Below are 21,591 nucleotides of genomic sequence, written 5' to 3' on the forward strand. Positions count from 1 at the left end.
GACTTTCTCCCCTCTGGCTGCCAGGATTTGGGTTGAAAGGGAGCAGAGAAAGCTGAAATCAGGAGCTTGGGAGGCAGCATGAGCACGGGGGGCTCCTGTGAAGAGAGCAGACGTGCAGCTGTGGATAATGCAGGCACACACCGAGCACTCAGCTGCGCCTGCTGAAGGGGACGCGGGCACCTCACAGAGAATTCGGGAGCTTCCTTTTGCCAAGACATTTTTTTCCCAGCAATAATTCTCCCCTTTAAAATCCCCAATTTTCCCTGTGGAAATCTGTCTTTAACTCCAGGATTAAGGCTGGAAAGGATTTTTAGAGGAAGAATCACCTTTTTTTGTTGTGTACTTGTGCAGGTTAATGAGGGGCGTCCAGAAGAGGGATCCTTAATGGGACCATAGGATAACCAATGAATAATCACAATAATCATAATTAATCACAGTAATACCCCTTATTTTGAAAAGTGTCATCCAGGCTGTGCTGTGCAGGAGGAAAGAAGAGATCCAACAACTCTCCTGACATTTAACGTGCAATTCATACACGGGTGGGTTTTGATCCTGCATCCCAGAGCACATCCAGAGATTCCATGTGCTCTCATCCTCTAAAAATGCCTTCCCTGGCTGCCACTGGAAAGGAAATTTTTCCTTCCTGGCACGAGCAGGGCTCTGCCTGCTCTGGAGCCAATGCACACACACTCTTATTCCTGCAGGAGGAAGGAGTACAGAACAGAGGAGCTGGGGTGGGAGGTGGAGCAGCCTCCATCCCACAGGGGTGCTGAGAATTCCCGAGTGGGAATGTGATGGAGCCAGGCACACAGACCTTGGATTTACTGCCCGATTCCCAGAAACACTGGCTGAGCTGGCCAGGAACTTTCTCGGAGGCCACGTCAGAAAATGAAGCAATATTCCAAATATCAACCTCTGCCGTGCCCACTCTGTCAGGAAGAGCTGGATCCGTTCCCCCAAATCCTCTCTGAACTGGGTGCACTCCCAAAGGCTCCACTGGGCCACAGGAACTGGGGTTGTTCCCTCCCAAATCTGCACCCTTTTCCTGGGAATGCTGATGTCAGGGCCCGCTGTGCCAGGCCAGGATGACACAGCCTGTGGGATCCTGCCCTGCAGCTGCAGCCTGTGCCCATCCCTGGGCAAACATCCCCATCCTTTGTCTTACAAAAACCCGGCCACGAGACCCCGCAGGACAAACGGCCCCACTTGAACCCACTTGTTCCCTGAGCATTATCTCATTCCATTTCATGGCTGAGTGAACTTCTCAGGAAACAGGAGCTCCTGAGCACCTCCAGGTGCTCCAGCTCCCTCCTTTGCCTGTGCTCTGGCTGTGTGAGGCCAGGGAATTGTGCTCCTTCTCCCGAGGAGTGACCGGGAACACGGAATGGTTGGTGCGGGATCAGGGACGTGCAGCAGGACACGTTCCCTGCCCCGCTGCCAGGCACGGCCTCATCCCCGAGATCATCTCTGGAACAAGAGGAAACAGCCACCCAAAGTCACCTTCCCCTTCTACCTGTGCTGCACAAAGAGGAATTCAAACCTGTGGGCTGGGAAATGCAACTCCCTGCCTCAGGCAGGGCTGGGGAGCACTGGAAGGCAGCAGCGAGCAGGGAAGAGAACCAAAGTCTGTAATTCCTCCTGTCCTTGGGGGCTTCTTTTGCAGGAATCTTTGGAGCTGAAGGCAGGGAGCAGAAAAAAGGGGTTCTTGTTCCCATTCCTACCTCCAAAACTCCGAGCATCCCACAAATCCCTTCCCAGCCTCAGTCACGCACTGAGGTTGGGATCTTCCGAGGAAGGTGCTCCGCAGGAGGGGCTGCATTGGGAAAAAATGGACTAAAAATAGTGATTATTGCTTGGACTCACCCCTGGCTAAAACAGATGAAACACTGGAATTCTGTGAGTCAAGGTAAATTGCTCAACGAGACAGGATTTATAAGAATATGCATTAATTATGGGTCACAGGAGAGGGGAAAAAAAGATTTTCCCAAGTGTCCAACAGCATTACAAAGTCACCAATCCACAGCCCAGGGAAACATAAACTCATCCCCAATCTCATTAAATTTTTGAAGAAAAATTCAATTATTCACTTACAAGTCCAACATATTTAGTTTGCCTTGAGCCTTAAAATAATTTTTTTTAAAGACGCTTTGAAAATTGTATTTCAAATATGTCAGGCGATAACTCTGCAAACTGAAAGCTGAAAACTGGGAAAATTACAGTTTGGTGTTTTGTGAAAAAAAAAAAAAAATTAAATCCTGCTTTGCCATTTGAGAGAACAAATTAATTTTCACATTGAAGGCAGACGGATGTTCGGGCACATTTAAACACATTTAAATTCAAAGCATACGGTTTATTTATTACACATCACAGTAATTAAACAAAAACCACCATACTCTTGGTACTTTTTAAACGCTGGAATGCCTGAAGCCCAGTTTCTTATTTCCCCCCCTGTCAATCTTATCTGTGACCCTCTATTTTTCCAGGGGGAAGCAGCAGATAAAACTTAAATCTGGGGAGCCGCTTTTATTTCTCTGCCCCCAGTCGCAATTAGAAGGCTGAATTCCGCAGATAATTAGAATCAAATGCTCCAAAGAAATGCTGGAAGAGCAGGGCTGGCTCGGAAAGGAACAACTTAAACGGACGGGGCAGCTTTTGGGGGTCACCCTCCCTTTTTTTCCCCATCCAAACGCTCACCCCGAGGTGCCGCATCCTCCTCCGGCCGGGACCTCCCGGGCGCTTCCCGGTGCTCGGGATGGAGCCGGCTGCGGGAAGGCTGCGGGAAAAGAGGAGGGAGAGAGTCGGGGAGGGCACACGGAGGGTCTCGTGTCCCTTTTTTCCAGCGATTCCCCGATTTCGCCCGTTGGAGAGAGCGGGGCCGGAGCGCCGCGCTTGGGGCTGCGGGAGCGCACGGCCCGGGGCACCGGGGATCGGCTGCGGGGGACACACAGGGAGCTCTGCCCTCCGGGCCACGCACCGACCGCCCCAAAAACCCCCGGAAAAGGGGATTTAAATAACCGGCGGTCCCAGGCACCGCTCCGCCACCCCCGTCCCGCGGCGCTGGGAAAAGGCCGCGGCCGCTCCCCGGGAGCCCGGCTGCACAGCGGAGCGTCAAACACATCCCCACCGTCGGGGGTCCCCGCCGGTACCGCGCGGCGGTGAAGCGCCCGGACGATTTGCAGCGGAAAAAGCACAGAGGAGCCGAAAGAGGCAGCCGGAGCAGGGAGCCGGAGCAGCGGCGGGCGGCATCCAGCGGGCCCGGGCGGCAGCGGGACCCGCAGCGGGGCCAGGGCTGGCGGCGGCTCCGCCGGCGGAGCGGCAGCTCTGAGGCGGCGGGCGGGCGGCACGGGCCCGCCGTGCGCAGCCACGCCCCTTATGCAAATCACAGCGCCCTCTCCACCAATGGCGAGCGGCGGCGGAGGCGGGGCCGCTCGCCCTGCCCTTAAAGTAACTTGTTGCCAGGGGCCCCGTTTCGCACTGGACGTGGAGCGCGGCGCGGGCAGCGCGGGGCCCCGGCGGCGGCGGCGGGACCGGCTGCGGAGCGGGCCGGGGGGAGCGCGGATTTTGAGCTGAGTTTCGAGCGTTTCGTGTCTTTTTTTTCCTTCTAGAACTTATTGTTTTTTTACTCGTTTACCCGCGGCGCCCCGCGGAGGGTGCGCGGGATCCCCCCCTCACACCCGCGGGCGGGCACAGCGCGCGGCCGGCCCCGCTCCGCCGATGCTCAACATGACCGAGGAGCACGACAAAGCGCTGGAGGCTCCGTGCAGCCCCGCGGGCACCACCAGCTCCATGTCGCACGTGGACTCGGACTCGGACTCGCCGCTCTCCCCCGCCGGCTCCGAGGGGCTGGGCTGCGCCCCCGCGCCCGCCCCGCGCCCGCCGGGCGCCGCCGCGCTGGGCGCCAAGGTGGACGCGGCCGAGGTGGACGAGCGCTTCCCCGCCTGCATCCGCGACGCCGTCTCGCAGGTGCTCAAGGGCTACGACTGGAGCCTGGTGCCCATGCCCGTCCGCGGCAACGGATCGCTGAAAGCCAAGCCGCACGTCAAGCGGCCCATGAACGCCTTCATGGTGTGGGCGCAGGCGGCCCGCAGGAAGCTGGCGGATCAATACCCGCATCTGCACAACGCCGAGCTCAGCAAGACCCTGGGCAAGCTCTGGCGGTGAGTCCCGACCCGACCCGCGGGGTCGGACCCCCTCTCCCAGCGCTTCTAAAGCTTCTGCCCGCTTTGCTTTTGTTAATTTGGGGCTCTCGGAGCGATTCCAAGGGAGGTGCCATCCCCTCCCCGAGCATCCCGGCGCGCCGCGAAGGACACAGCGGTCCCTGCTCCAAAAATCCCCCGAGCAGGGGCTTGGGCACCCTCGCTCTTGCCACGGGTCGATTTTCCCTGCTCCATCACGGGGATGCACAAACCCTTCCCGTGCCTGCGGCTTCTCCATCCCCACGCGATGAGACTTCTTTAATGACTTGTTTTATGGCTTTTCCTATTTTTTTTTTCCTTTTTGGCTCGCTTGATGCTTTACAAGCTATAAACGCAGCTAAACTCATTTTTTAGCAGTTATTTTAACGAGCTTCCTAATTTCCCTGCTTATCTGCTCAGCGCTGCCCGGGGATGCAAACTTTTATTTGCTGAGCAGCATCCGAGCCCGCTTTGCTTTCCAAGGCTCTTCCCCGAGCCACGTTTCTCCGTGTGGTTTATCCCACGGTGTCTGCCTGTACCCAATTCCCGTCTTTTCCTGCCTGCTCGGGCCAGCGATGCTCCCGCTGCGGTTTGAGCCTCTCCGAGAGTTTGCAAAGAGAGGTGTGGGCAGGGGGCAGAGAGTTTGGAAAGCAATAATCCCATCCCTGGTGCCTTGGTGGTTTCTTTGTAAGCACCAAACAAAGCTGGAAATGTTTGTGGTGGTGAGGGGGTGGCATTTGCAGGGCAAACATGGGAATTATATTTTGTAATTGTGTTAGAAATGTGGAAGGGGGATTTTGTTTTGCCCAGTTACCCCTGTCTATAGTGGTCGGGTTTTTCAGTGCTGCTGTAGTTGGTATTTTAATCCATTTTTTTTGCTGTGGATTTTAACTCCTTTTTACCACAGCAAATTAATTCTGTAGTTAACTTGCCAAGTGGTCAGATCCGTGCATGGGAAGCGGGGATGTGCAAGTCTAAAAACAAGAATAAAAACTTATAAGGAAAATATCCTAATTTTGTTTGGTTTTTTTCCCCCTCTCTTCCTTACTAAAACAACCCACCCCTCAAAAACCAGTTTATTGAGCGAGAACGAGAAACGTCCCTTTGTGGAGGAAGCCGAGCGGCTCAGGGTGCAGCACAAAAAGGATCACCCGGATTACAAATACCAGCCCCGGAGGAGGAAAAGCGTCAAAGCCGGGCAGAGCGACTCGGACTCGGGGGCTGAGCTCAGCCACCACGCCGGCACTCAGCTCTACAAGGCCGACACGGGGCTGGGGGGCATGGCCGACTCCCACCACCACGGCGACCACACAGGTAAAAGCTGGCATTGCCGCTGATCCCTGCGCCCTGGGGAGGGATGGGATCCCGCTGCTTCCCGCCCTGCAGAGCCCGAGGCAGGAGTTGTTGTCCCCAGAGCTGTGCTTGGGAGCGTGGCTGTGGTTTTCCTTAGTGAGTGCTCCTAAAGCTGTCTGTGCCACAGGGATTGCCAAAGCGCTGGGATCCTGGCATCCCTGGGTGGGGAGTGGATTATTCTGGGCTAATTATTTGTATGATGGGCTAATAAGAGTACCTAGGGAGCATGGTCCCGGGGCAGAGCTTCCCAGCACTGGGAATTGGCGTGCTGACAGATTCTGGGGGCACTGGAACATCCTGCAGCCTCAGACCCTGCTGGGATCATGGCCCCGGGTCCCTCTGCCTTGGGCAGCCCGCAGGGAGGGGATGAGCTCCATCATGGGCTTCACTCTGTGAATGCACCCCCTGGGAGGGGGGTTTGGAGCTGCCAGGGTGTCCAAGTGATCCTGATGGGCTCGGCATGCTCCCAGCTTCATCCCATGTCCCACGTGGGAGGCTCATCCCAGGGGGGACACGGTCACAGGGCTGGACATGGTCACTGTGTCCAACACGGTGCCGCAGATTTAAATCCCCAAAGACAGCAATAACAGCCAGGTGAAACACATTTATTGAAGGAGTTGGGTGTTCTGTGGTCACTGCTGAAACCTCGCTGTCCCTTCACCCCCAGGCCAGCCCCACGGACCTCCCACGCCGCCCACCACCCCCAAAACCGACCTGCACCACGGCAGCAAGCAGGAGCTGAAGCACGAGGGCCGGCGCCTGGTGGAGAGCGGCCGCCAGAACATCGACTTCAGCAACGTGGACATCTCGGAGCTGAGCAGCGAGGTCATCAACAACATGGAGACCTTCGACGTGCACGAGTTCGACCAGTACCTGCCCCTGAACGGCCACGCGGCGCTGCCGGCCGAGCACGGCGCCGCGGCCGCCTCCTTCGGCGCCTCCTCGTACGCGCACTCGGGCGCGGCCGCGCAGGTGTGGACTCACAAGAGCCCGGCCGCGGCCTCGCCGGCGGCGGCCGAGCCGGGCCAGCAGCGGCCTCACATCAAGACGGAGCAGCTGAGCCCCAGCCACTACAGCGAGCAGCCCCACGGCTCGCCGGCCCACTCCGACTCGTACGGCTCCTACGGCGGCCAGGCCTGCGCCACCTCGGCCGCCCCGGCCGCCGCCGCCGCCTCCTTCTCCAGCTCTCAGTGCGACTACACGGACCTGCAGAGCTCCAACTACTACAACCCCTACCCCGGCTACGCCTCCAGCCTGTACCAGTACCCCTATTTCCACTCGTCGCGCCGGCCCTACGCCACCCCCATCCTGAACGGGCTGTCCATCCCGCCGGCGCACAGCCCCACCGCCAACTGGGAGCAGCCCGTCTACACCACGCTGAGCAGGCCTTAAAGGATTCCCGGAGCCTGCCCAGGCTTCCCTGGAATTATGCACTAATGAAGGAATGAGGAGGAAGAGCGTGGAGTGTTCCAAAGTGCCTCCTGAGCCGCTGGGAACTTTCTGCTGGTCGCCACCTTGCTTTGAGACTCCCCCGAAAGGACAGAGATCTATTTTTTTTTTTGTTTGTTTGTTTTCTTTGATTCGTAGGATTTAAGAAATTTTAAAAAAATTTAAAAAAAAACATCAACCAAACAAAGGACAAAAAATAAAAATAAAAAAAAGCAAGAGGTTAAAAAAAAAAAACAAAAGGAAAAGGACCAGAGATGCCTTTTGAGTAAATGAAGGACAAAACGTTGGACTGAGCCGAACTCGCTCGGCCTGGAAGTTTGGCCAAGTGCAAAACGTGGAAAGAAAGAGGGGGAGACAAAACAACAACAGAAAAGCTGTTTGAGACTTTCAGGGTCTATTGCAATGTGAGGAACGGACCAACCTTGAGGGCAGGAACTCACTGGGACCAACAGGGATGAGCCCCGAAATCCCAAAAAAATCCCGTGGGAAGAGTCTGATGGGACCAACCAATTCAGTGTCTGAAGTGTTTGTTGATTTTATTTTTATTTTTTTTTTTTTGTCAGGAGTTCTTCTAAGCAAGGTTTGGCTGTAATTAACATTTTGTTTTGGTTTTTTTTTTTGTTTTGTTTTTGGAAGCTTCAAATGTTTTTGGTTGTTTTGGTTTTGGTTTTTTTTTTTAATCTGTTAAATATGTATTTATGTTCTGTATTATTTTGTCTTTTAATTAATGAAGTCATTTTGTGCAAAACGAAAAAAAAGTAGAATTTTTAAAAGATTTTAAAGACGGGGGAGGGAACCTAAAAAAAATAGTGGAGATGATACAATAAACTGGTGTTATAAGTCTATAGATTTTCCTTGGTTTTTGGGTTTTTTTCATTTTGGAACCGCTGCAGGAGCCGTGCTGGAGAGAGGGACTGAAGGAATCCGCCTGGAAACTCGGATGGGAATGTCAAATAACGAGGGGGGGAATTACTAATTCTACTGGGAGGCTCAAATGCTGCCTGAAAAGGGCAGGTGATTTTCTGGCCACCTGTTTTGGGCTGTTAAAATCGGATTTCAGGAGTCTTCGGAGCCTTTCAGAACCAGGACTGCTTTAGAGGAGCTGTAATTCCATTGGAAACGATCGACTTCTGCTTTAATTTTGGCTTCTAGGGACCAGATATCATCCATCAAGCTGTGAAACTAAAATCTCCTCCACTAAAAAAAGGGGTTTAGGGTACTTAGTTTTTAGACTAATATTTCATTGATATATTTCTACTTCTTCCATTGTATGCTGAGCATATAAATAACCATCTATTTTATGGGAACTCGTGCCTTTAAAAGCCTTTGTAAATCTAAACCCGCCTTTCAGAGGTTATTCATCTTTTTACCTTTTCTACGTTTCCTACTCTTTTTTCTAAAAAATATTTTTTTGCATATTTCCTTTCGTGGCGGGAGAGGGAGGGACACGCTGGGCTGGGGGAAAAGACAAAAAAAGCTCATTTTTATGCAATCTATTTTTCTGTATAAAGTTTGAAAGACTTTTGGTTGTTACTGATCTGTTCTCTTCACTCGCTTCTGACTAAGCAATGCTAACTTTTGTACAGATCCATTTGATAAAATTAAAAAGTGCTTTTTATCAAGGATGTGTTCTGTTTTCTTTCTGCTTAAGGCTATTTTCTGTGCTGGGAAAAAAAAACTGGGAAAAACAGCTTGGAAGGCGATGGAATCTTCAGAATAAAATATTTTCATCAAGTATTTATTTCCCTTTTAGTCTGGATTTCTTTTTTCCTTCCTCCTTTTCCCTGCGCTTTGTGTCTTACTCTTGAGGTTTTTTTGAAATACAGATAAATTAATTTGATTTTTCCTTTAAGAAGGGCATTTCCATGCCCATAATCCTAAGGATTTCAGAGGATTTCAGACTGCTCACACGAGGCCAGGTTTGCAAGGTTTTAGCCCCAGCTGATTTTCCTTCTGTAGGGAATTTACAGGAAGAAATTCCCTTTTCTGCTTGGTGAGCCCTGGTAAATAAATCCCTCTGAATTACGAGAGCAGCCAAATTATATGTTGCACATCAGGCTTGCTGTATTTCTTTTTTCAACACGGTCATTAACGTCGTTACATTTGTAACTTTTATTTTACTTTCTTACAGCAAACATCCCCTCCCTGTTCGGCTTTTGTCCGCTCGGGGAGCGAAGTGATCCCAACCTGGGAGTTAAAAAAAAGTTGGGATTGGGGAATTCCAGCCCTCCCTGCTTGAGAGAAAAGGCTGGAACACGGAGGGGAATAAATGTGATGACAATTAATGAAGCTGCAGCCCATTAAGAAGGGCTGGGGAGCAGAATCCCGGGCGGAATTTGGCGTTTGCAGCCTCTGCCAAGAGGGGCTGGAAGGCGACACCATTTTCTCCGTGCTCCTTTCCAGCGCTCCTGGCAGAGGGATTTCATTCCAGCCGCAGCCAAAGTGCAGCGTAATTCCCTTCCCTCCCCTCTGCTCCTCCCGTGACTCTGCAGATTTCCCCCTCATCCTGATTTACGCCTGGAAAATGGATGTGTTTTGGCTCTGCCCTCGAGCTCGGGGCTTGCCTCACGCTGTGAGGGGAAAAGGAAATGAAAGGTGAGATGGGAATGTTTTTGGGGATGATCTTTGCTTTCTGCTGGGGGTTTGATGGTACAGCTTGGAGTGGCTGATAACCAAAATTAAAATATCTGTGTGGGATAAAATGGTGAACCAAGCAAAATAACGACATTAAAAACTGAAAATCACCCCAAAGTATTAAAGATTGCACTGATGCATCCCTGGTTCCTGGGAGAGCACCCAGCAGGATGGATCCCTGTCTACTTTCCCTTCTCCCAGTGATGGGTGACACCCAGTGCCACGTCCTTGTCCCAGCCAGGAGCTGCAGGATGAGCGTGGAGCTGTGCTCTCGTCCCAAGGATGCACATCCCACCAGGTTTGGTGCTCATCCCAAGGATGCACATCCCACCAGGTTTGGTGCTCATCCCAAGGATGCACATCCCACCAGGCAGGTTTGGTGCTCATCCCAAGGATGCACATCCCACCAGGCAGGTTTGGTGCTCATCCCAAGGATGCACATCCCACCAGGCAGGTTTGGTGCTCATCCCAAGGATGCACATCCCACCAGGCAGGTTTGGTGCTCATCCCAAGGATGCACATCCCACCAGGCAGGTTTGGTGCTCATCCCAAGGATGCACATCCCACCAGGCAGGTTTGGTGCTCATCCCAAGGATGCACATCCCACCAGGCAGGTTTGGTGCTCATCCCAAGGATGCACATCCCACCAGGCAGGTTTGAAATCCGCCTGCTGTGGCCACGGTTGGTTTTATTTCCCATAAGTTTTGCAAAAATAAATTGAATTATTGCTGGTATTTACAGTAATAAGGTAATTAAGTTGTATATTATAATATAGATTTGTACTGTATTTTAGCATGGAATTGGGGTTGGGAGGGATCCACAAGGATCATGCAAATCCAATCCTGATTTTAGATATCATAATTCTGTATTTTACATCCATTCCAAATGGATTTTAAATCCATTCCAAAGGTTCAAGGGGTGATGGAATCATCAAATCCTGGAATGGTTTGGGTTGGAAAGGACCAAAAAGCTCATCCTGGTCCCATCCTGGGCAGGGACAACTTCCACCATGCCAGCCTGCTCCTTCCAAGCTGGCCTGGACACTGCCAGGGCTGAGGTGCTGGAGAGCTCCTGGAAGCAATTCCAGGGAACAGCTCCTGGGGTTCTGTGGGGCTGGGGGTGAAACTCAGATGTTGCAGAATGGATGTTCAGGAAGGTGCCAGGCAGGTAAAATGCAGCACCCTGGATAATCCAGGGCTAAAACTTGGGGTTTAGGGGGATCTGGATATTCCCAGATCTCCCAAATTTCATTCCCTACTCCTCAATTTACACTTCCTCTCAATTTCCCATTTGAGAGGAAAACACAGATCAGTTTTCACCCAAAAAAAGACAATTTTGATCACAAATTACTGCTGCATTTCCACATTTTGTCCTCTTCTTCCCTCTGCTGCTGCAGGCTGAGGCAGGAGAAGGATTTTCCAGGAGTTTTCCAGGCTGAATGGCAGCATTGTGTGTCCCGTGCTCGGGGCTGCTGGCTCTGTGCTGGAATGGCTCTGCAGAGTCAATGAGATCAGGTGGAACCAGGGCTGCCTTTTGACCCCTGGCTGCCAACAAAAAAGGCTTCTCAAGATAATTGCAGGAATCCACGGGTGAGAAAAGTCCCTCCATTTGATTTCTGCAGCAGGGAATAAAGAGTGTTGCTGTTTAGCTCAGACACTGCTAGTTAGCAAGAAAGAGGAAATTAATTTTATAGACCATATCCACATTCCTTCTGCAGGCTGGAAAAAAAAGTCCCTTCCCATCCTCCTTGTTTTAATTCTTTCTGGAGTGACATCAACTCGTGTTAAACATTTTTTTTTTTTCTGTAGGCTTGCAAAGAAATAATTAAAAGGCATTTTTATGACAGCCTTGAGCTTTAATAAACTTCCACTTAGGGATGTCCCTGCCTGTGCATCGACCTCTTCCCTCTGCCACCTTCATCTTGCCAGGGCTGGATCTTCTCTGTGGCCTGGCATTTGGGAAAAAAATAAATAAATATATATATAAAATAAAACCGCCTGGAGATGTGATGTATTTTGGGAAAAGCCTTTTCCAGCTGGTCCTGGCAGGGCAAAGCTTCAGTGCCACAGGGATTTGGGAGCAGGAGAGGCACAGCTGAGCCCATGGGAGGCTTGGTGGCCACAGGAAGGTTTTGGTGGCCATGGGAGGGTTTTGGTGGCCACGGGAGGGTTTTGGTGGCCATGAGAATGTTTTGGTGGCCATGGGAGGGTTTTGGTGGCCATGGGAGGTTTTTTTGTGGCTGTGGGAAGGTTTTGGTGGCCATGGGAGTGTTTTGGTGGCCATGGAAAGGTTTTTTTGTGGCCATGAGAAGGTTTTGGTGGCCATGGGAGGTTTTTTTGTGGCCATGAGAAGGTTTTGGTGGCCATGGGAGGTTTTTTTGTGGCTGTGGGAAGGTTTTGGTGGCCATGGGAGTGTTTTGGTGGCCATGGAAAGGTTTTTTTGTGGCCATGAGAAGGTTTTGGTGGCCATGGAAGGTTTTTTTGTGGCGGTGGGAAGGTTTTGGTGGTCATGGGAAGGTTTTGGTGGCCACGGGAAGGTTTTGGTGGCCACCTGAGGAGGTGGCACTGCAGTGACCCCAGCGTGGCACAGCCCTGTCCCCACAGAGCTGGGATGAGTTTCCCTTTGGGAACCTTTAAGGAAACTCCAACCCTGCTGGAAAAGCCTTCGGGGCCCTGAGTTTGGATTGAGGGCTCTGAGGGCAAATTCCCAAACACGAATTGACCAAGGGCTCCAAAGTCCCTTTTTGGGGTGGGAGGAGGGAATTTCACATCAATTCCTGACTGTCCATGAGGGATTCATGGAAAACCCCAGGAGACAACAATACCACGGCCTCACCTCTGCCCTGCTCTCCTCAGAGACCCTGCAGAGCCTCCACCAGGTTTTTTGGGATTTCTGCACCTGAACACAGTGAGGGCACCCTGCAGAGGATTCCGGGATCCAGGGAGAGCCGATCCAGCCCCGGATCCATCCCCTGTCCTGCAGTGCCAGCCCAGCCAGGGCAGTGCCATTCCCAGGCCATTTCCTGCCTCCTCCAGGCAGGAATTTGGGATGGCACCAGCCTGAGGCTTGGCGAGGGGAAGCCATTTCCCAAATGAGTCAGCAAGAGCTAAAAATAACCCCGCTGGAGATAAACCCAGAGCACAGCAAATGGGGTTCATTCCAAACTGCTTCAGTCCCTGCTGCCCTGCACCCCCAGCCCCCCGAGCCGGGGGGCTGCAGGGCTGGGGGCAGGGGGTGCTGCCTGCTGGGATCTGGGGAGTGGGAGCCCTCCAGGTGGCTCAGGGTGGGTGTCAGGCTGTGGGGCTGCTGTGGCAGGGTGTTTGCAGAGGTTCCAGCTGGGGGGTGAGGTGGGAAGGGAGTTTTTGATATTCCAGGCGTCGTTTTTCCATGAAAACTCAGTTTGAGCAGAGCTCAGACACCAAACCAACCGCAGCTCCTGCTGCAGCCCAGCTCCACAGAGGGCTGGGACACTGTGGGGTGGCTGCTGCCACCAACCTGGGGCCTTTTTCCCAGAAATAGTTGGGATAAAGGGGGTGGCTGCTGCTGAAATCACAGCTCTGCCCTTGCCAGGCTTGAAAGAGCTGCCAGCATCGCTGCTGACCCCTCTTAAGCTGTTCCCAGATGGCCCCAGGGCTCAGGCAGGCCCAGTGTGCCCCTGGCTTCACTGCAGGCTCGGGGCTGACCTGATTTAGGGCAGCCTGGGTTACAAAAAGCCAGTTGGACACACTGAGTCAGGTTTAAAAGCCTCTTCTTTCAGTTTATCTTAACAAAGTAGGGGTGAAAGCCAAGCTGCTCCTAATCCAGACTAGGAGGGATTCCCTCTGTGCTTGCAACCCGCGCTGGGGCTGGGCTGGTTTGGGGAAACTGAGGCAAAGGCACTGCTGGGGTGGGAGGGGAGGTCCAGGAGGGATGGGGAGCCACACATCTGACACAGTATGGCACCTCACACCCATCCCAGATCATCACACACATCCCATCCCAGATCATCACACACGTCCCAGAACACCACACAGATCCCATCCCAGAACATCAAACCCATCCCATCCCAGAACATCACAAAGATCCTATCTCAGAACATCAAACCCATCCCATCCTAGAACATCACACAGATCCCATCCCAGGACATCACACAGACTTTATCCTAGAACATCATACAAATCCCATCCCAGAACATCAAACCCATCCCATCCCATTCCAGAATATCACTCAGATCCCATCCCAGAACATCACACAGATCCCAGAACACCACACAGATCCTAGAACATCACACAAATCCCGTCCCAGAACATCATACAAATCCCATCCCAGAACATCAAACCCATCCCATCCCATTCCAGAATATCACTCAGATCCCATCCCAGAACATCACACAGATCCTAGAACATCACACAGATCCTAGAACATCATACAAATCCCATCCCAGAACATCAAACCCATCCCATCCCAGAACATCCCAGCCATCCCATCCCATTCCAGAATATCACACAGATCCCATCCCATCCCATCCCATCCCATCCCATCCCATCCCATCCCATCCCACTGATCCCACCCCACCCCTCTCCGTGTCCCCTCCTCTCTCTCCTCCGCGCTGCCCTAGAATCCCTGTCCCTGCATTTGTTTGTGCCTGTGTGCTCAGCAACACTGGCACTGTCAGAGTGACATTAAAACATTTACCCAAACACCTCTGCCTGCCTCTCTCCTCCCCTCTCTCATCCCCCTCCTGCTCTTTTCCTCTTTTTTTTTTTTTTTTCCTTCTGCGTGTCAAAATTCCCAGCGCGGGGCTGGGAAAGGGTTAAACATTTGGAAAGGTCTTGTTTGAGGTAGAGTGAATTTTAACCACCACACACATAACGAATGCACAGCAGCCTGAATTGCTGGTGAGGAGCCAAGAGCACAAGAGAGGAGCTGCTGAATTTTAATGATTCATTATTGCATGGAAGGCCTTTGTCTTCCTTTATCCGGTGCACAATAAAAGAATTAATTGGACAGAAAATGGCAGGGCAAAGAACTGACAAGTCATTAAGGGGCTCTGAATGGCTGATTAGGTGCACATTGGGGGTGGAATTTCAACTGCACTGTTGCAGCAAGGGCTCCGGAATAATAATGGCATGGCACAGTTTATATTTTGTATGCAGTACCAGAAAGGCCTTTCTGTCGGCATTGTGGGGCTATTTATTCTGCTGTCTATTTAGCCATTGTTGGCATTGTGCTGCCAATAAGAATGCGCAAACAAAGTTGGGATTTTTTTTTTATTTTATTTTCTCTCTCTTTTTTTTTTTTTTTTTAGAGGTTGTGGTGGGGGGGGGTTTGGATTTCAACTTCAAAATAATTGGGGAAGCAGAATCTCGCTCCGTGCGTGGTTTTATTAATTTTGCTCTCTCTCTCTCTCTGTGTGTGTGTGTGTGTGTGTTGAGGACTGCCTGTAAATATTTAGACTTGCCAGAAGGAGCTTCATTTAGCACGAGGAAAAAAGAAGAAATAAACTTCTCCTGCTTCTTTTTCTTCTTTTTTTTTTTTTTTTGGCTTTCCCCCATTCCCAACGAGCCGGCGCAGCCTCGCGCAGCTGCCGGAGCCCCCGTGGTGGTGACAACGCCGGGATTGGGGCAGCGAGCCCTTCCCCAGCCCCGGGCCGGGAGGATGCAGCCCAAGGAAAAGCAGCCAAGTGGAATTATTGGTCGCTAGGAAGTCCCTGGGACACCTCGCGCTCGCATCCTTGGGGCGGCTCCGCTGTTGTTGGTGGTGTGGAGTTTAAATAAAACCCACACACACACGGGAGGGGAAAAGGCAGGAATAAAAGCCCGGCCCGCTGGGTAGGTGTGATTCCCATGAGGAATGGGCTTGGTTCTTAAAAGGAATAACAAATAGGAGTCACAGTTTGCTGTCAGGGCTGGGCACGGCTGTGGGAAGTTTCAGGGGGGAAAATGGGACATTAGTGGAGATCCAGCTCCTTCCCTTCCCTTCCCTTCCCTTCCCTTCCCTTCCCTTCCCTTCCCTTTCTCTTCTCTTCTCTTCTCTTCTCTTCTCTTCTCTTCTCTTCTCTTCTCTTCTCTTCTCTTCTCTTCTCTTCTCTTCTCTTCCCTTCCCTTCCCTTCCCTTCCCTTCCCTTCCCTTCCCTTCCCCCTTCCCTTCCCTTTTCCCTTCCCCCTTCCCCCTTCCCCCTTCCCCTTCCCCTTCCCCGGATGCTCCTGCCAACAAGATGGGATGGAATGGGAAGGAAGGGATGGACTGGGATGGAACTGGGATGGATCGGGATGCACTGGGGCAGATTCCAGCTCTGCCTCCCATCCCAATCCATTCCCCATTCCCCATCCTTCCCAGCCCAGGGGGTTTAGGAACCCTCCCACCCCTCACAGGGGATCCTCAGGGACAGCTCCATCTGATCCAAATTTCCCTGTGCTTCTGGAACGAGCAGATGGAATTCCCATAAATCCCCCTTTTCCCAGCCAGGAGAATCCAAGGAGCAGCTGCTGGGACCTGTCCAGGTGGGCAGGGACCTCCCAGGAGCTCCAGGGAATCCCTGGAGTCACCTGAACCCCGCAGGACCCGCTGGTTTTGGGACCCTCTCCTGGTCCCCACATGGAGCTGGGGCTATAAAACCAGAAAAAATTCCAGCAAAAATCCAGATTTTGGGAGAAATCAGCTCCAGGCAGGAGGAGCTTGGAGCAGAATCCATCAGAACAACGTCAGGTGAGGCTCTGGAGCCTGAGCCGAGCCTGGAGCAGCTGGAACGGGACACAGAGAGCCCCAAAACCTCTCCAAGGAGCTTCCCAAATCCCAGCTGGAAGGAGTTTGTTGGTTTGAATCGAAAGAGCTCCATGAAACATCCGAGTGGGAGAAGTTTGTGTTCTACTTCTGGGAAGGAAGAAAAGATCTGCTGAGCCCTCCCAGGAAAAACTGGGATTTCAACAACCAGTCCCAATCCAGGGAGATTCCCAGAAATTATTTTTTTCCCGGAGAATTTCAAGATTTCTGCTTGGGAGAGAGAGGAAAGTTGGAAATTTCTGTTTTGCGAGTGAAAAATCATGATTTTTGGGTTTTCCCAGGGATACATTTATAAATACTTGGGAAAATCCACTCAAACCAGGATAAAATCCTGAGTTTTGGGTCTTCACAGGGATAAATTTCTAAGTCTTTGGGAAAATACTCTCAAACCAGGATAAATCCTGATTTTTGGGTCTTCCCAGGGATAAACTTCTAAGTCTTTGGGAAAATCCACTCAAACCAGGATAAATCCAGAATTTTGGGGTCTTCCCAGGGATTAATTTCTGAATCTTTGGGAAAATCCACTCGAGGAAAGGCTGTGGAAATGCTGCTGGGATTTGGGATGGGGAAGGAGCCTGGCAGGACTGTCCTGCAGGAAGGAAGGCTCAGCCTGGGGCAGCAGCTGGGAATTCCTCAGGGAATGCCAGGCAGAGTCTGGGAATGGGAACAGCCAGATCCCAAACTGGGGGCGTGCCCTCATCCCACCCTCAGGACACCCCAGTTTTCCTGGGAATTGCCATTCCCCCATCCCCACCTCCCAGGAGCTCCTGGGCTGTCCTGAGCTCCCAGCCCAAACCTCAGGACACGGATTTCCAGCCTGGAATGGCTCCAACAGCATCCTTTGGATTTTCCCTTTTCCCTAATTACAGGGATTTCTTTTTATTACCACCGTGGGCTTGTTCCAAACCCAGCCAGCTCAGGGAAAGCTTCCACAGGCTCTTGGATCTGAGCTCTTGGATCAGCCAAGGCACTCGCGGGAGCTTTTCCTATAACAAATTATCCATTATTTGCTGGTTCTTATTTAATTATCAGCCAGGAGCTGCAGATATTTCCCTTTCACGTGCCCTGGGATGGAGGAGAAGACTCCCACTGCCTGCAGGAGGATCCCAGTTCCACAAACTGGGAACAGTTGGATCCCTGGGGTTGTTTGGAGATGAATATTCCCAACATCAAGCACCACGAGGTGAATTTTGGCCAAGGTTCCTCCAGCCCAGCCTCCCCCGTCAGCTCTGTGCCCAACACCTCCTTCACTTTTTTAGGAAAAGCCCCTGGAATTGCCTCAAACCTCAGCTGGACACAGGATCTGGTGAGATTTGAGGCATCCCTGCTCCGTGGGCTGAACTTCAGCGCTCAGGGAGTTTTGGAAAGGTGGGAAATTGATGATTTTCTCTTGAAGAAGGTAGAAAATAAAGATATTTTTGGGATTCTTGTCCTCGGGGTGTTTTTCCTCACTTCAAGGGTGTCCCATGCAGCAGAGGATCCCGTGGAGCAGCAGGGAAGCAGAAATGTTTCAATTCCTTCAAAACCAGTGAGTTTTGCCATGGATTTCACTGGAGACCCCTGGCCTTTGGAAATGGGCTTTGCCTTAAAGCTGCTCTTGGTGTGTCTCACCCGACCTGGGATCACCTGAGCTTGGGAATGATCCTTTCTCCAACCCTGGAGTGGTTCCCCCATGGATTCCCTGTTGCAGTGGAGTGTTTGGAGTGAATATTTCCCAAGGCTCTGCCTCCATCAGGGAAATCTGATGGTGCTGACTCGGATTTGTTGGGTTAGGGGAGGTGGGATGTGATCTGCTGCTGCCCAGGCCGGTGCTAACAGAATTCCACACTGGAAATTGGGAATTTCAGTGCTGGATCCAATGCTTGGCTATTCCCTGCAGGATTGCAGCAAGAACCAAGGCCTGGAGGAAAATCTTCCCCCTCGGGACACCTGTGCCTCCCTTGGAAATGGATTTGGTGCCATTTCTGGAGGTGTAAAGCTCCATAGCAGCAGTTAATATATGCATACTTTGGGTTCCCTCATTACCATTTCAGTTGGCTCGTTTACATAATAACACAGAACAGAAGATCATTTGCATAAAATTAAAAAAAAAGGGGGGAAAAATCAAATAACTGAACGTTGCTTTTATTTGGAGAGGGAGCCTGTGAAGTTATTTATATCCCCAAAGTCCCGAGGAGCCGGATCCCCGGCAGGGAACCGTGCTTTCCACACAAAACAGGACTTGACCACTCCAATTTATTCATGGAATATCAGCTCCCTCCGTGCAGGAGGGGGTTTTTTTTTGGTTTTCTTTTTGGTTTTTTTTTTTTTTTTTTTTTCCAGCAGCTGACGGGAAATCCCCTCCCAGCTGCAGCAGGAGCAGCCCCACTCAGAGCCAGACAAAAGTCAATTCCCCCGGCTGGGCTCTGCACCTGAAGGGCTGGGAATGAGGGCTCTGCTCCTTGGAGACCAGTGGTGTGCTGGAAAAATGCTGTGGAGAAACGCTGTTCTCTTCCAGCACTGCTGCCTGGGGGTCAGAACCTGATCTGGGGGGTCTCACCCCTCCCCATCCCACATCCAGCACCGACAGCCCAAGGAAAGCTCCTCGTGGGCTTCCCGGATTTCCTGTCGTGTCCTGATGGAATCACAGGATCTTTTAGGCTGGAAAACAACTCCAAGGCCATCAAATCCAAGCTGTGATGATCACCACAGTGTCAGTCCAACCAGCAGGTGCCAGAAGGAATCATCCCAATTTCCATGGGCAAATATTCCAGCTGGCCTTCCCATGGAATGGGTCCACACTGCAGGTGGCGTCACCAGAACCATTTGGGTTTGGAGCCGGATCATTTGGGCTGGAAAACACCTCCAAGGCCATCAAATCCAAGCTGTGTTCATCACCACAGTGTCAGTCCAACCACAGCACTGAGTGCCATGTGCCAGGAGGAAATATCCCAATTTCCATGGGCAAATATTCCAGCTGGCCTTCTCATGGGATGGGTCACTGCAGGTGGTGTCACCAGGTCCTGATGGAATCACAGGATCTTTTAGGCTGGAAAACACCTCCAAGGCCATAAAATCCAAGCTGTGATGATCACCACAGTGTCAGTCCAACCAGCAGGTGCCAGAAGGAATCATCCCAATTTCCATGGGCAAATATTCCAGCTGGCCTTCCTGTGGAATGGGTCACTGTGGGTGGTGTCACCAGAACCATTTGGGTTTGTAGCTGGATCATTTGGAATCACAGGATCATTTGGGCTGGAAAACACCTCCGAGGCCATCAAATCCAATCTTTGATCCATCACCACTGTGCCAACCAAACCAGCAGGTGCCAGGAGGAATCTGCCCAATTTCCATGGGCAAATATTCCAGCTGTCCCTCCCATGGGATGGGTCACTGAGGTGGTGTCACCAAAACCATTTGGAATCACAGGATCATTTGGGCTGGAAAACAACTCCAAGGCCATCAAATCCAAGCTGTGATCATCACCACAGTGTCAATCCAACCACAGCACTGACTGCCACATGCCAGGAGGAATCATCCCAATTTCCATGGGCAAATATTCCAGCTGTCCCTCCCGTGGGAGGGGTCACTGCAGCTGGTGTCACCAGAGCCACCTGGGCAGGGGGAGGCTCTGTCTGTGGCAGCAGAGGAGCCCCCCCAGGCCTGGAGAGGCCGTGGGGAAGGGAGGGAAGAGGGGAATGGGATCGTTATTGAGGCCATGTGGATACTCAGGGCAGAATTCCAAGCCTGGCAGGCTCAGAGCTGGGCCCCACCACGCCCATGGCCAACAATTCCCATTCTTGTTGGCATTCCCAGAGGAGCCAGGGCAGCCCTTGCATTCCCATTTTTCTTGGGAGCACCATGCTGAGGGACAGGGAATTCCCAGCAAAACATTGTCCCATTGTCCCCCGGGTCCCACAGGACAGCGAGAGGAGGCAGCTCTGGGTCACGCTCCAAGCTTCCATCTGCTCTGCAGGACCTTGCCAAGCTGGGCACTGCTCATCCCAAAAATCTCCAGGATTGGCACCGGTGGGAAAAACGTGGAGGTCAGCTCCTCACGAGGGCTGTGGTTTAATTTCAGGGATGCTTCCAGCAGGAGTTGCTGGAATAAATCTCTCCGTGCTCCGGAGGCTTTGGGTGCTCCTGGGCCAGGCTCGGCTCCCGTGACCCCTCTGCAATCCCAAACCACATTCCCAGTGTCCAGAAAGATGCTGTGAGTTTGGAGGCTCGGAAATGAAAGGAGGATTTGCCCTGAGATTTCTCCCACCAAACCTTTCCCACGCAAATCCCAGCCCTCTGCACGCGCCTGGAATTCCAAATCAGCCCCAATTCCAGGGCCCAGGCTCCCATTCCCTCACGGAACCCACACTGCCAGGGCTCTCCTGGGGGAGATTCCATGGGGTGAGACCCAACCAGCTCCACGGGACCCCTTTGGATCAAATTGGAGCTGGATCCACTCAAGGGAATTCCCTTGGGAATGAGGGAACCCATCCTGCTGACACCCAGGCCGTGCTGCAGGGAACTCCAAGGCTGTTGGGGGCTGGATTCTGTCTTTTTCTGACTCAGAAATGGGGTAACTGAGAGGTGTTTAAAAACTTTTATTCCATTTTCAGTCTCATGTGAAGGGTGAGACCATACAGATGTCATAATTCACACCATCACAACCAGAAGTTCACTATTTCCAAAGTAAAAGTCCAAAATTTCATCACAAATCTATTTCCCACAGTTGGGAAGTGCTGTTCTATGACACAGGACAGGTGTTTGCCTGCAAATAACCAGAAAAAATTATTATGACCGCTGTTAATTGCCAAAAATACAAAAAAATAACCTGTGCCTTGTACCTCCCTGTTCAGCAGGGCCCCGTGAGAACATGGAATTACCTTTGCTTTAGGAAGAAAATGAGATCCTGGCTCAGCCCTGGGGCATCCCAGAGGGAATCACCAGCTCAGTTTTTGGTGTTTTATTGCCAAAAAGCAGAAGATTTGGCCCAAGCCGGGTGCAGAGCCCGGCTGGGGCAGCCACTCCTGATTTGCAAGGGAAATGATTTGTAAATAATCCTCCTTACCCGGAGGCCACCCCCTTGTTATTCCCATCACCTGAAAGCCTCACTGGCCGAATTTTTTACTTTTTTCTACACTCTGGTCTCATTGCCACAGCTCAAAAAGGGTTTCATATTTAATAATTTTTAAATAACTTTAATTAGCTTTATTTTTAATAATATTAATTATTATTTTTAGTA

The 21,591-nt window shown here is 51.8% G+C and overlaps 1 protein-coding gene across 1 annotated transcript; it reads left to right on the forward strand.

Annotated features, from left to right (window-relative positions):
* The first annotated feature begins 3,482 nt into the window (after nucleotides 1-3,482).
* SOX8 (SRY-box transcription factor 8) lies at nucleotides 3,483-8,599 on the forward strand. The gene is made up of 3 exons (XM_039732626.1): nucleotides 3,483-4,157; nucleotides 5,251-5,489; nucleotides 6,196-8,599. The coding sequence occupies exons 1-3, from the start codon at nucleotides 3,715-3,717 to the stop codon at nucleotides 6,918-6,920; spliced, it is 1,407 nt and encodes a 468-aa protein (XP_039588560.1). The 5' UTR covers nucleotides 3,483-3,714; the 3' UTR covers nucleotides 6,921-8,599.
* Nucleotides 8,600-21,591: the final 12,992 nt, after the last annotated feature.

The sequence above is a fragment of the Passer montanus genome, unplaced genomic scaffold, assembly GCF_014805655.1.
Source record: "Passer montanus isolate IOZ18808 unplaced genomic scaffold, ASM1480565v1 scaffold8, whole genome shotgun sequence".
Classification (NCBI taxonomy): domain Eukaryota; kingdom Metazoa; phylum Chordata; class Aves; order Passeriformes; family Passeridae; genus Passer; species Passer montanus.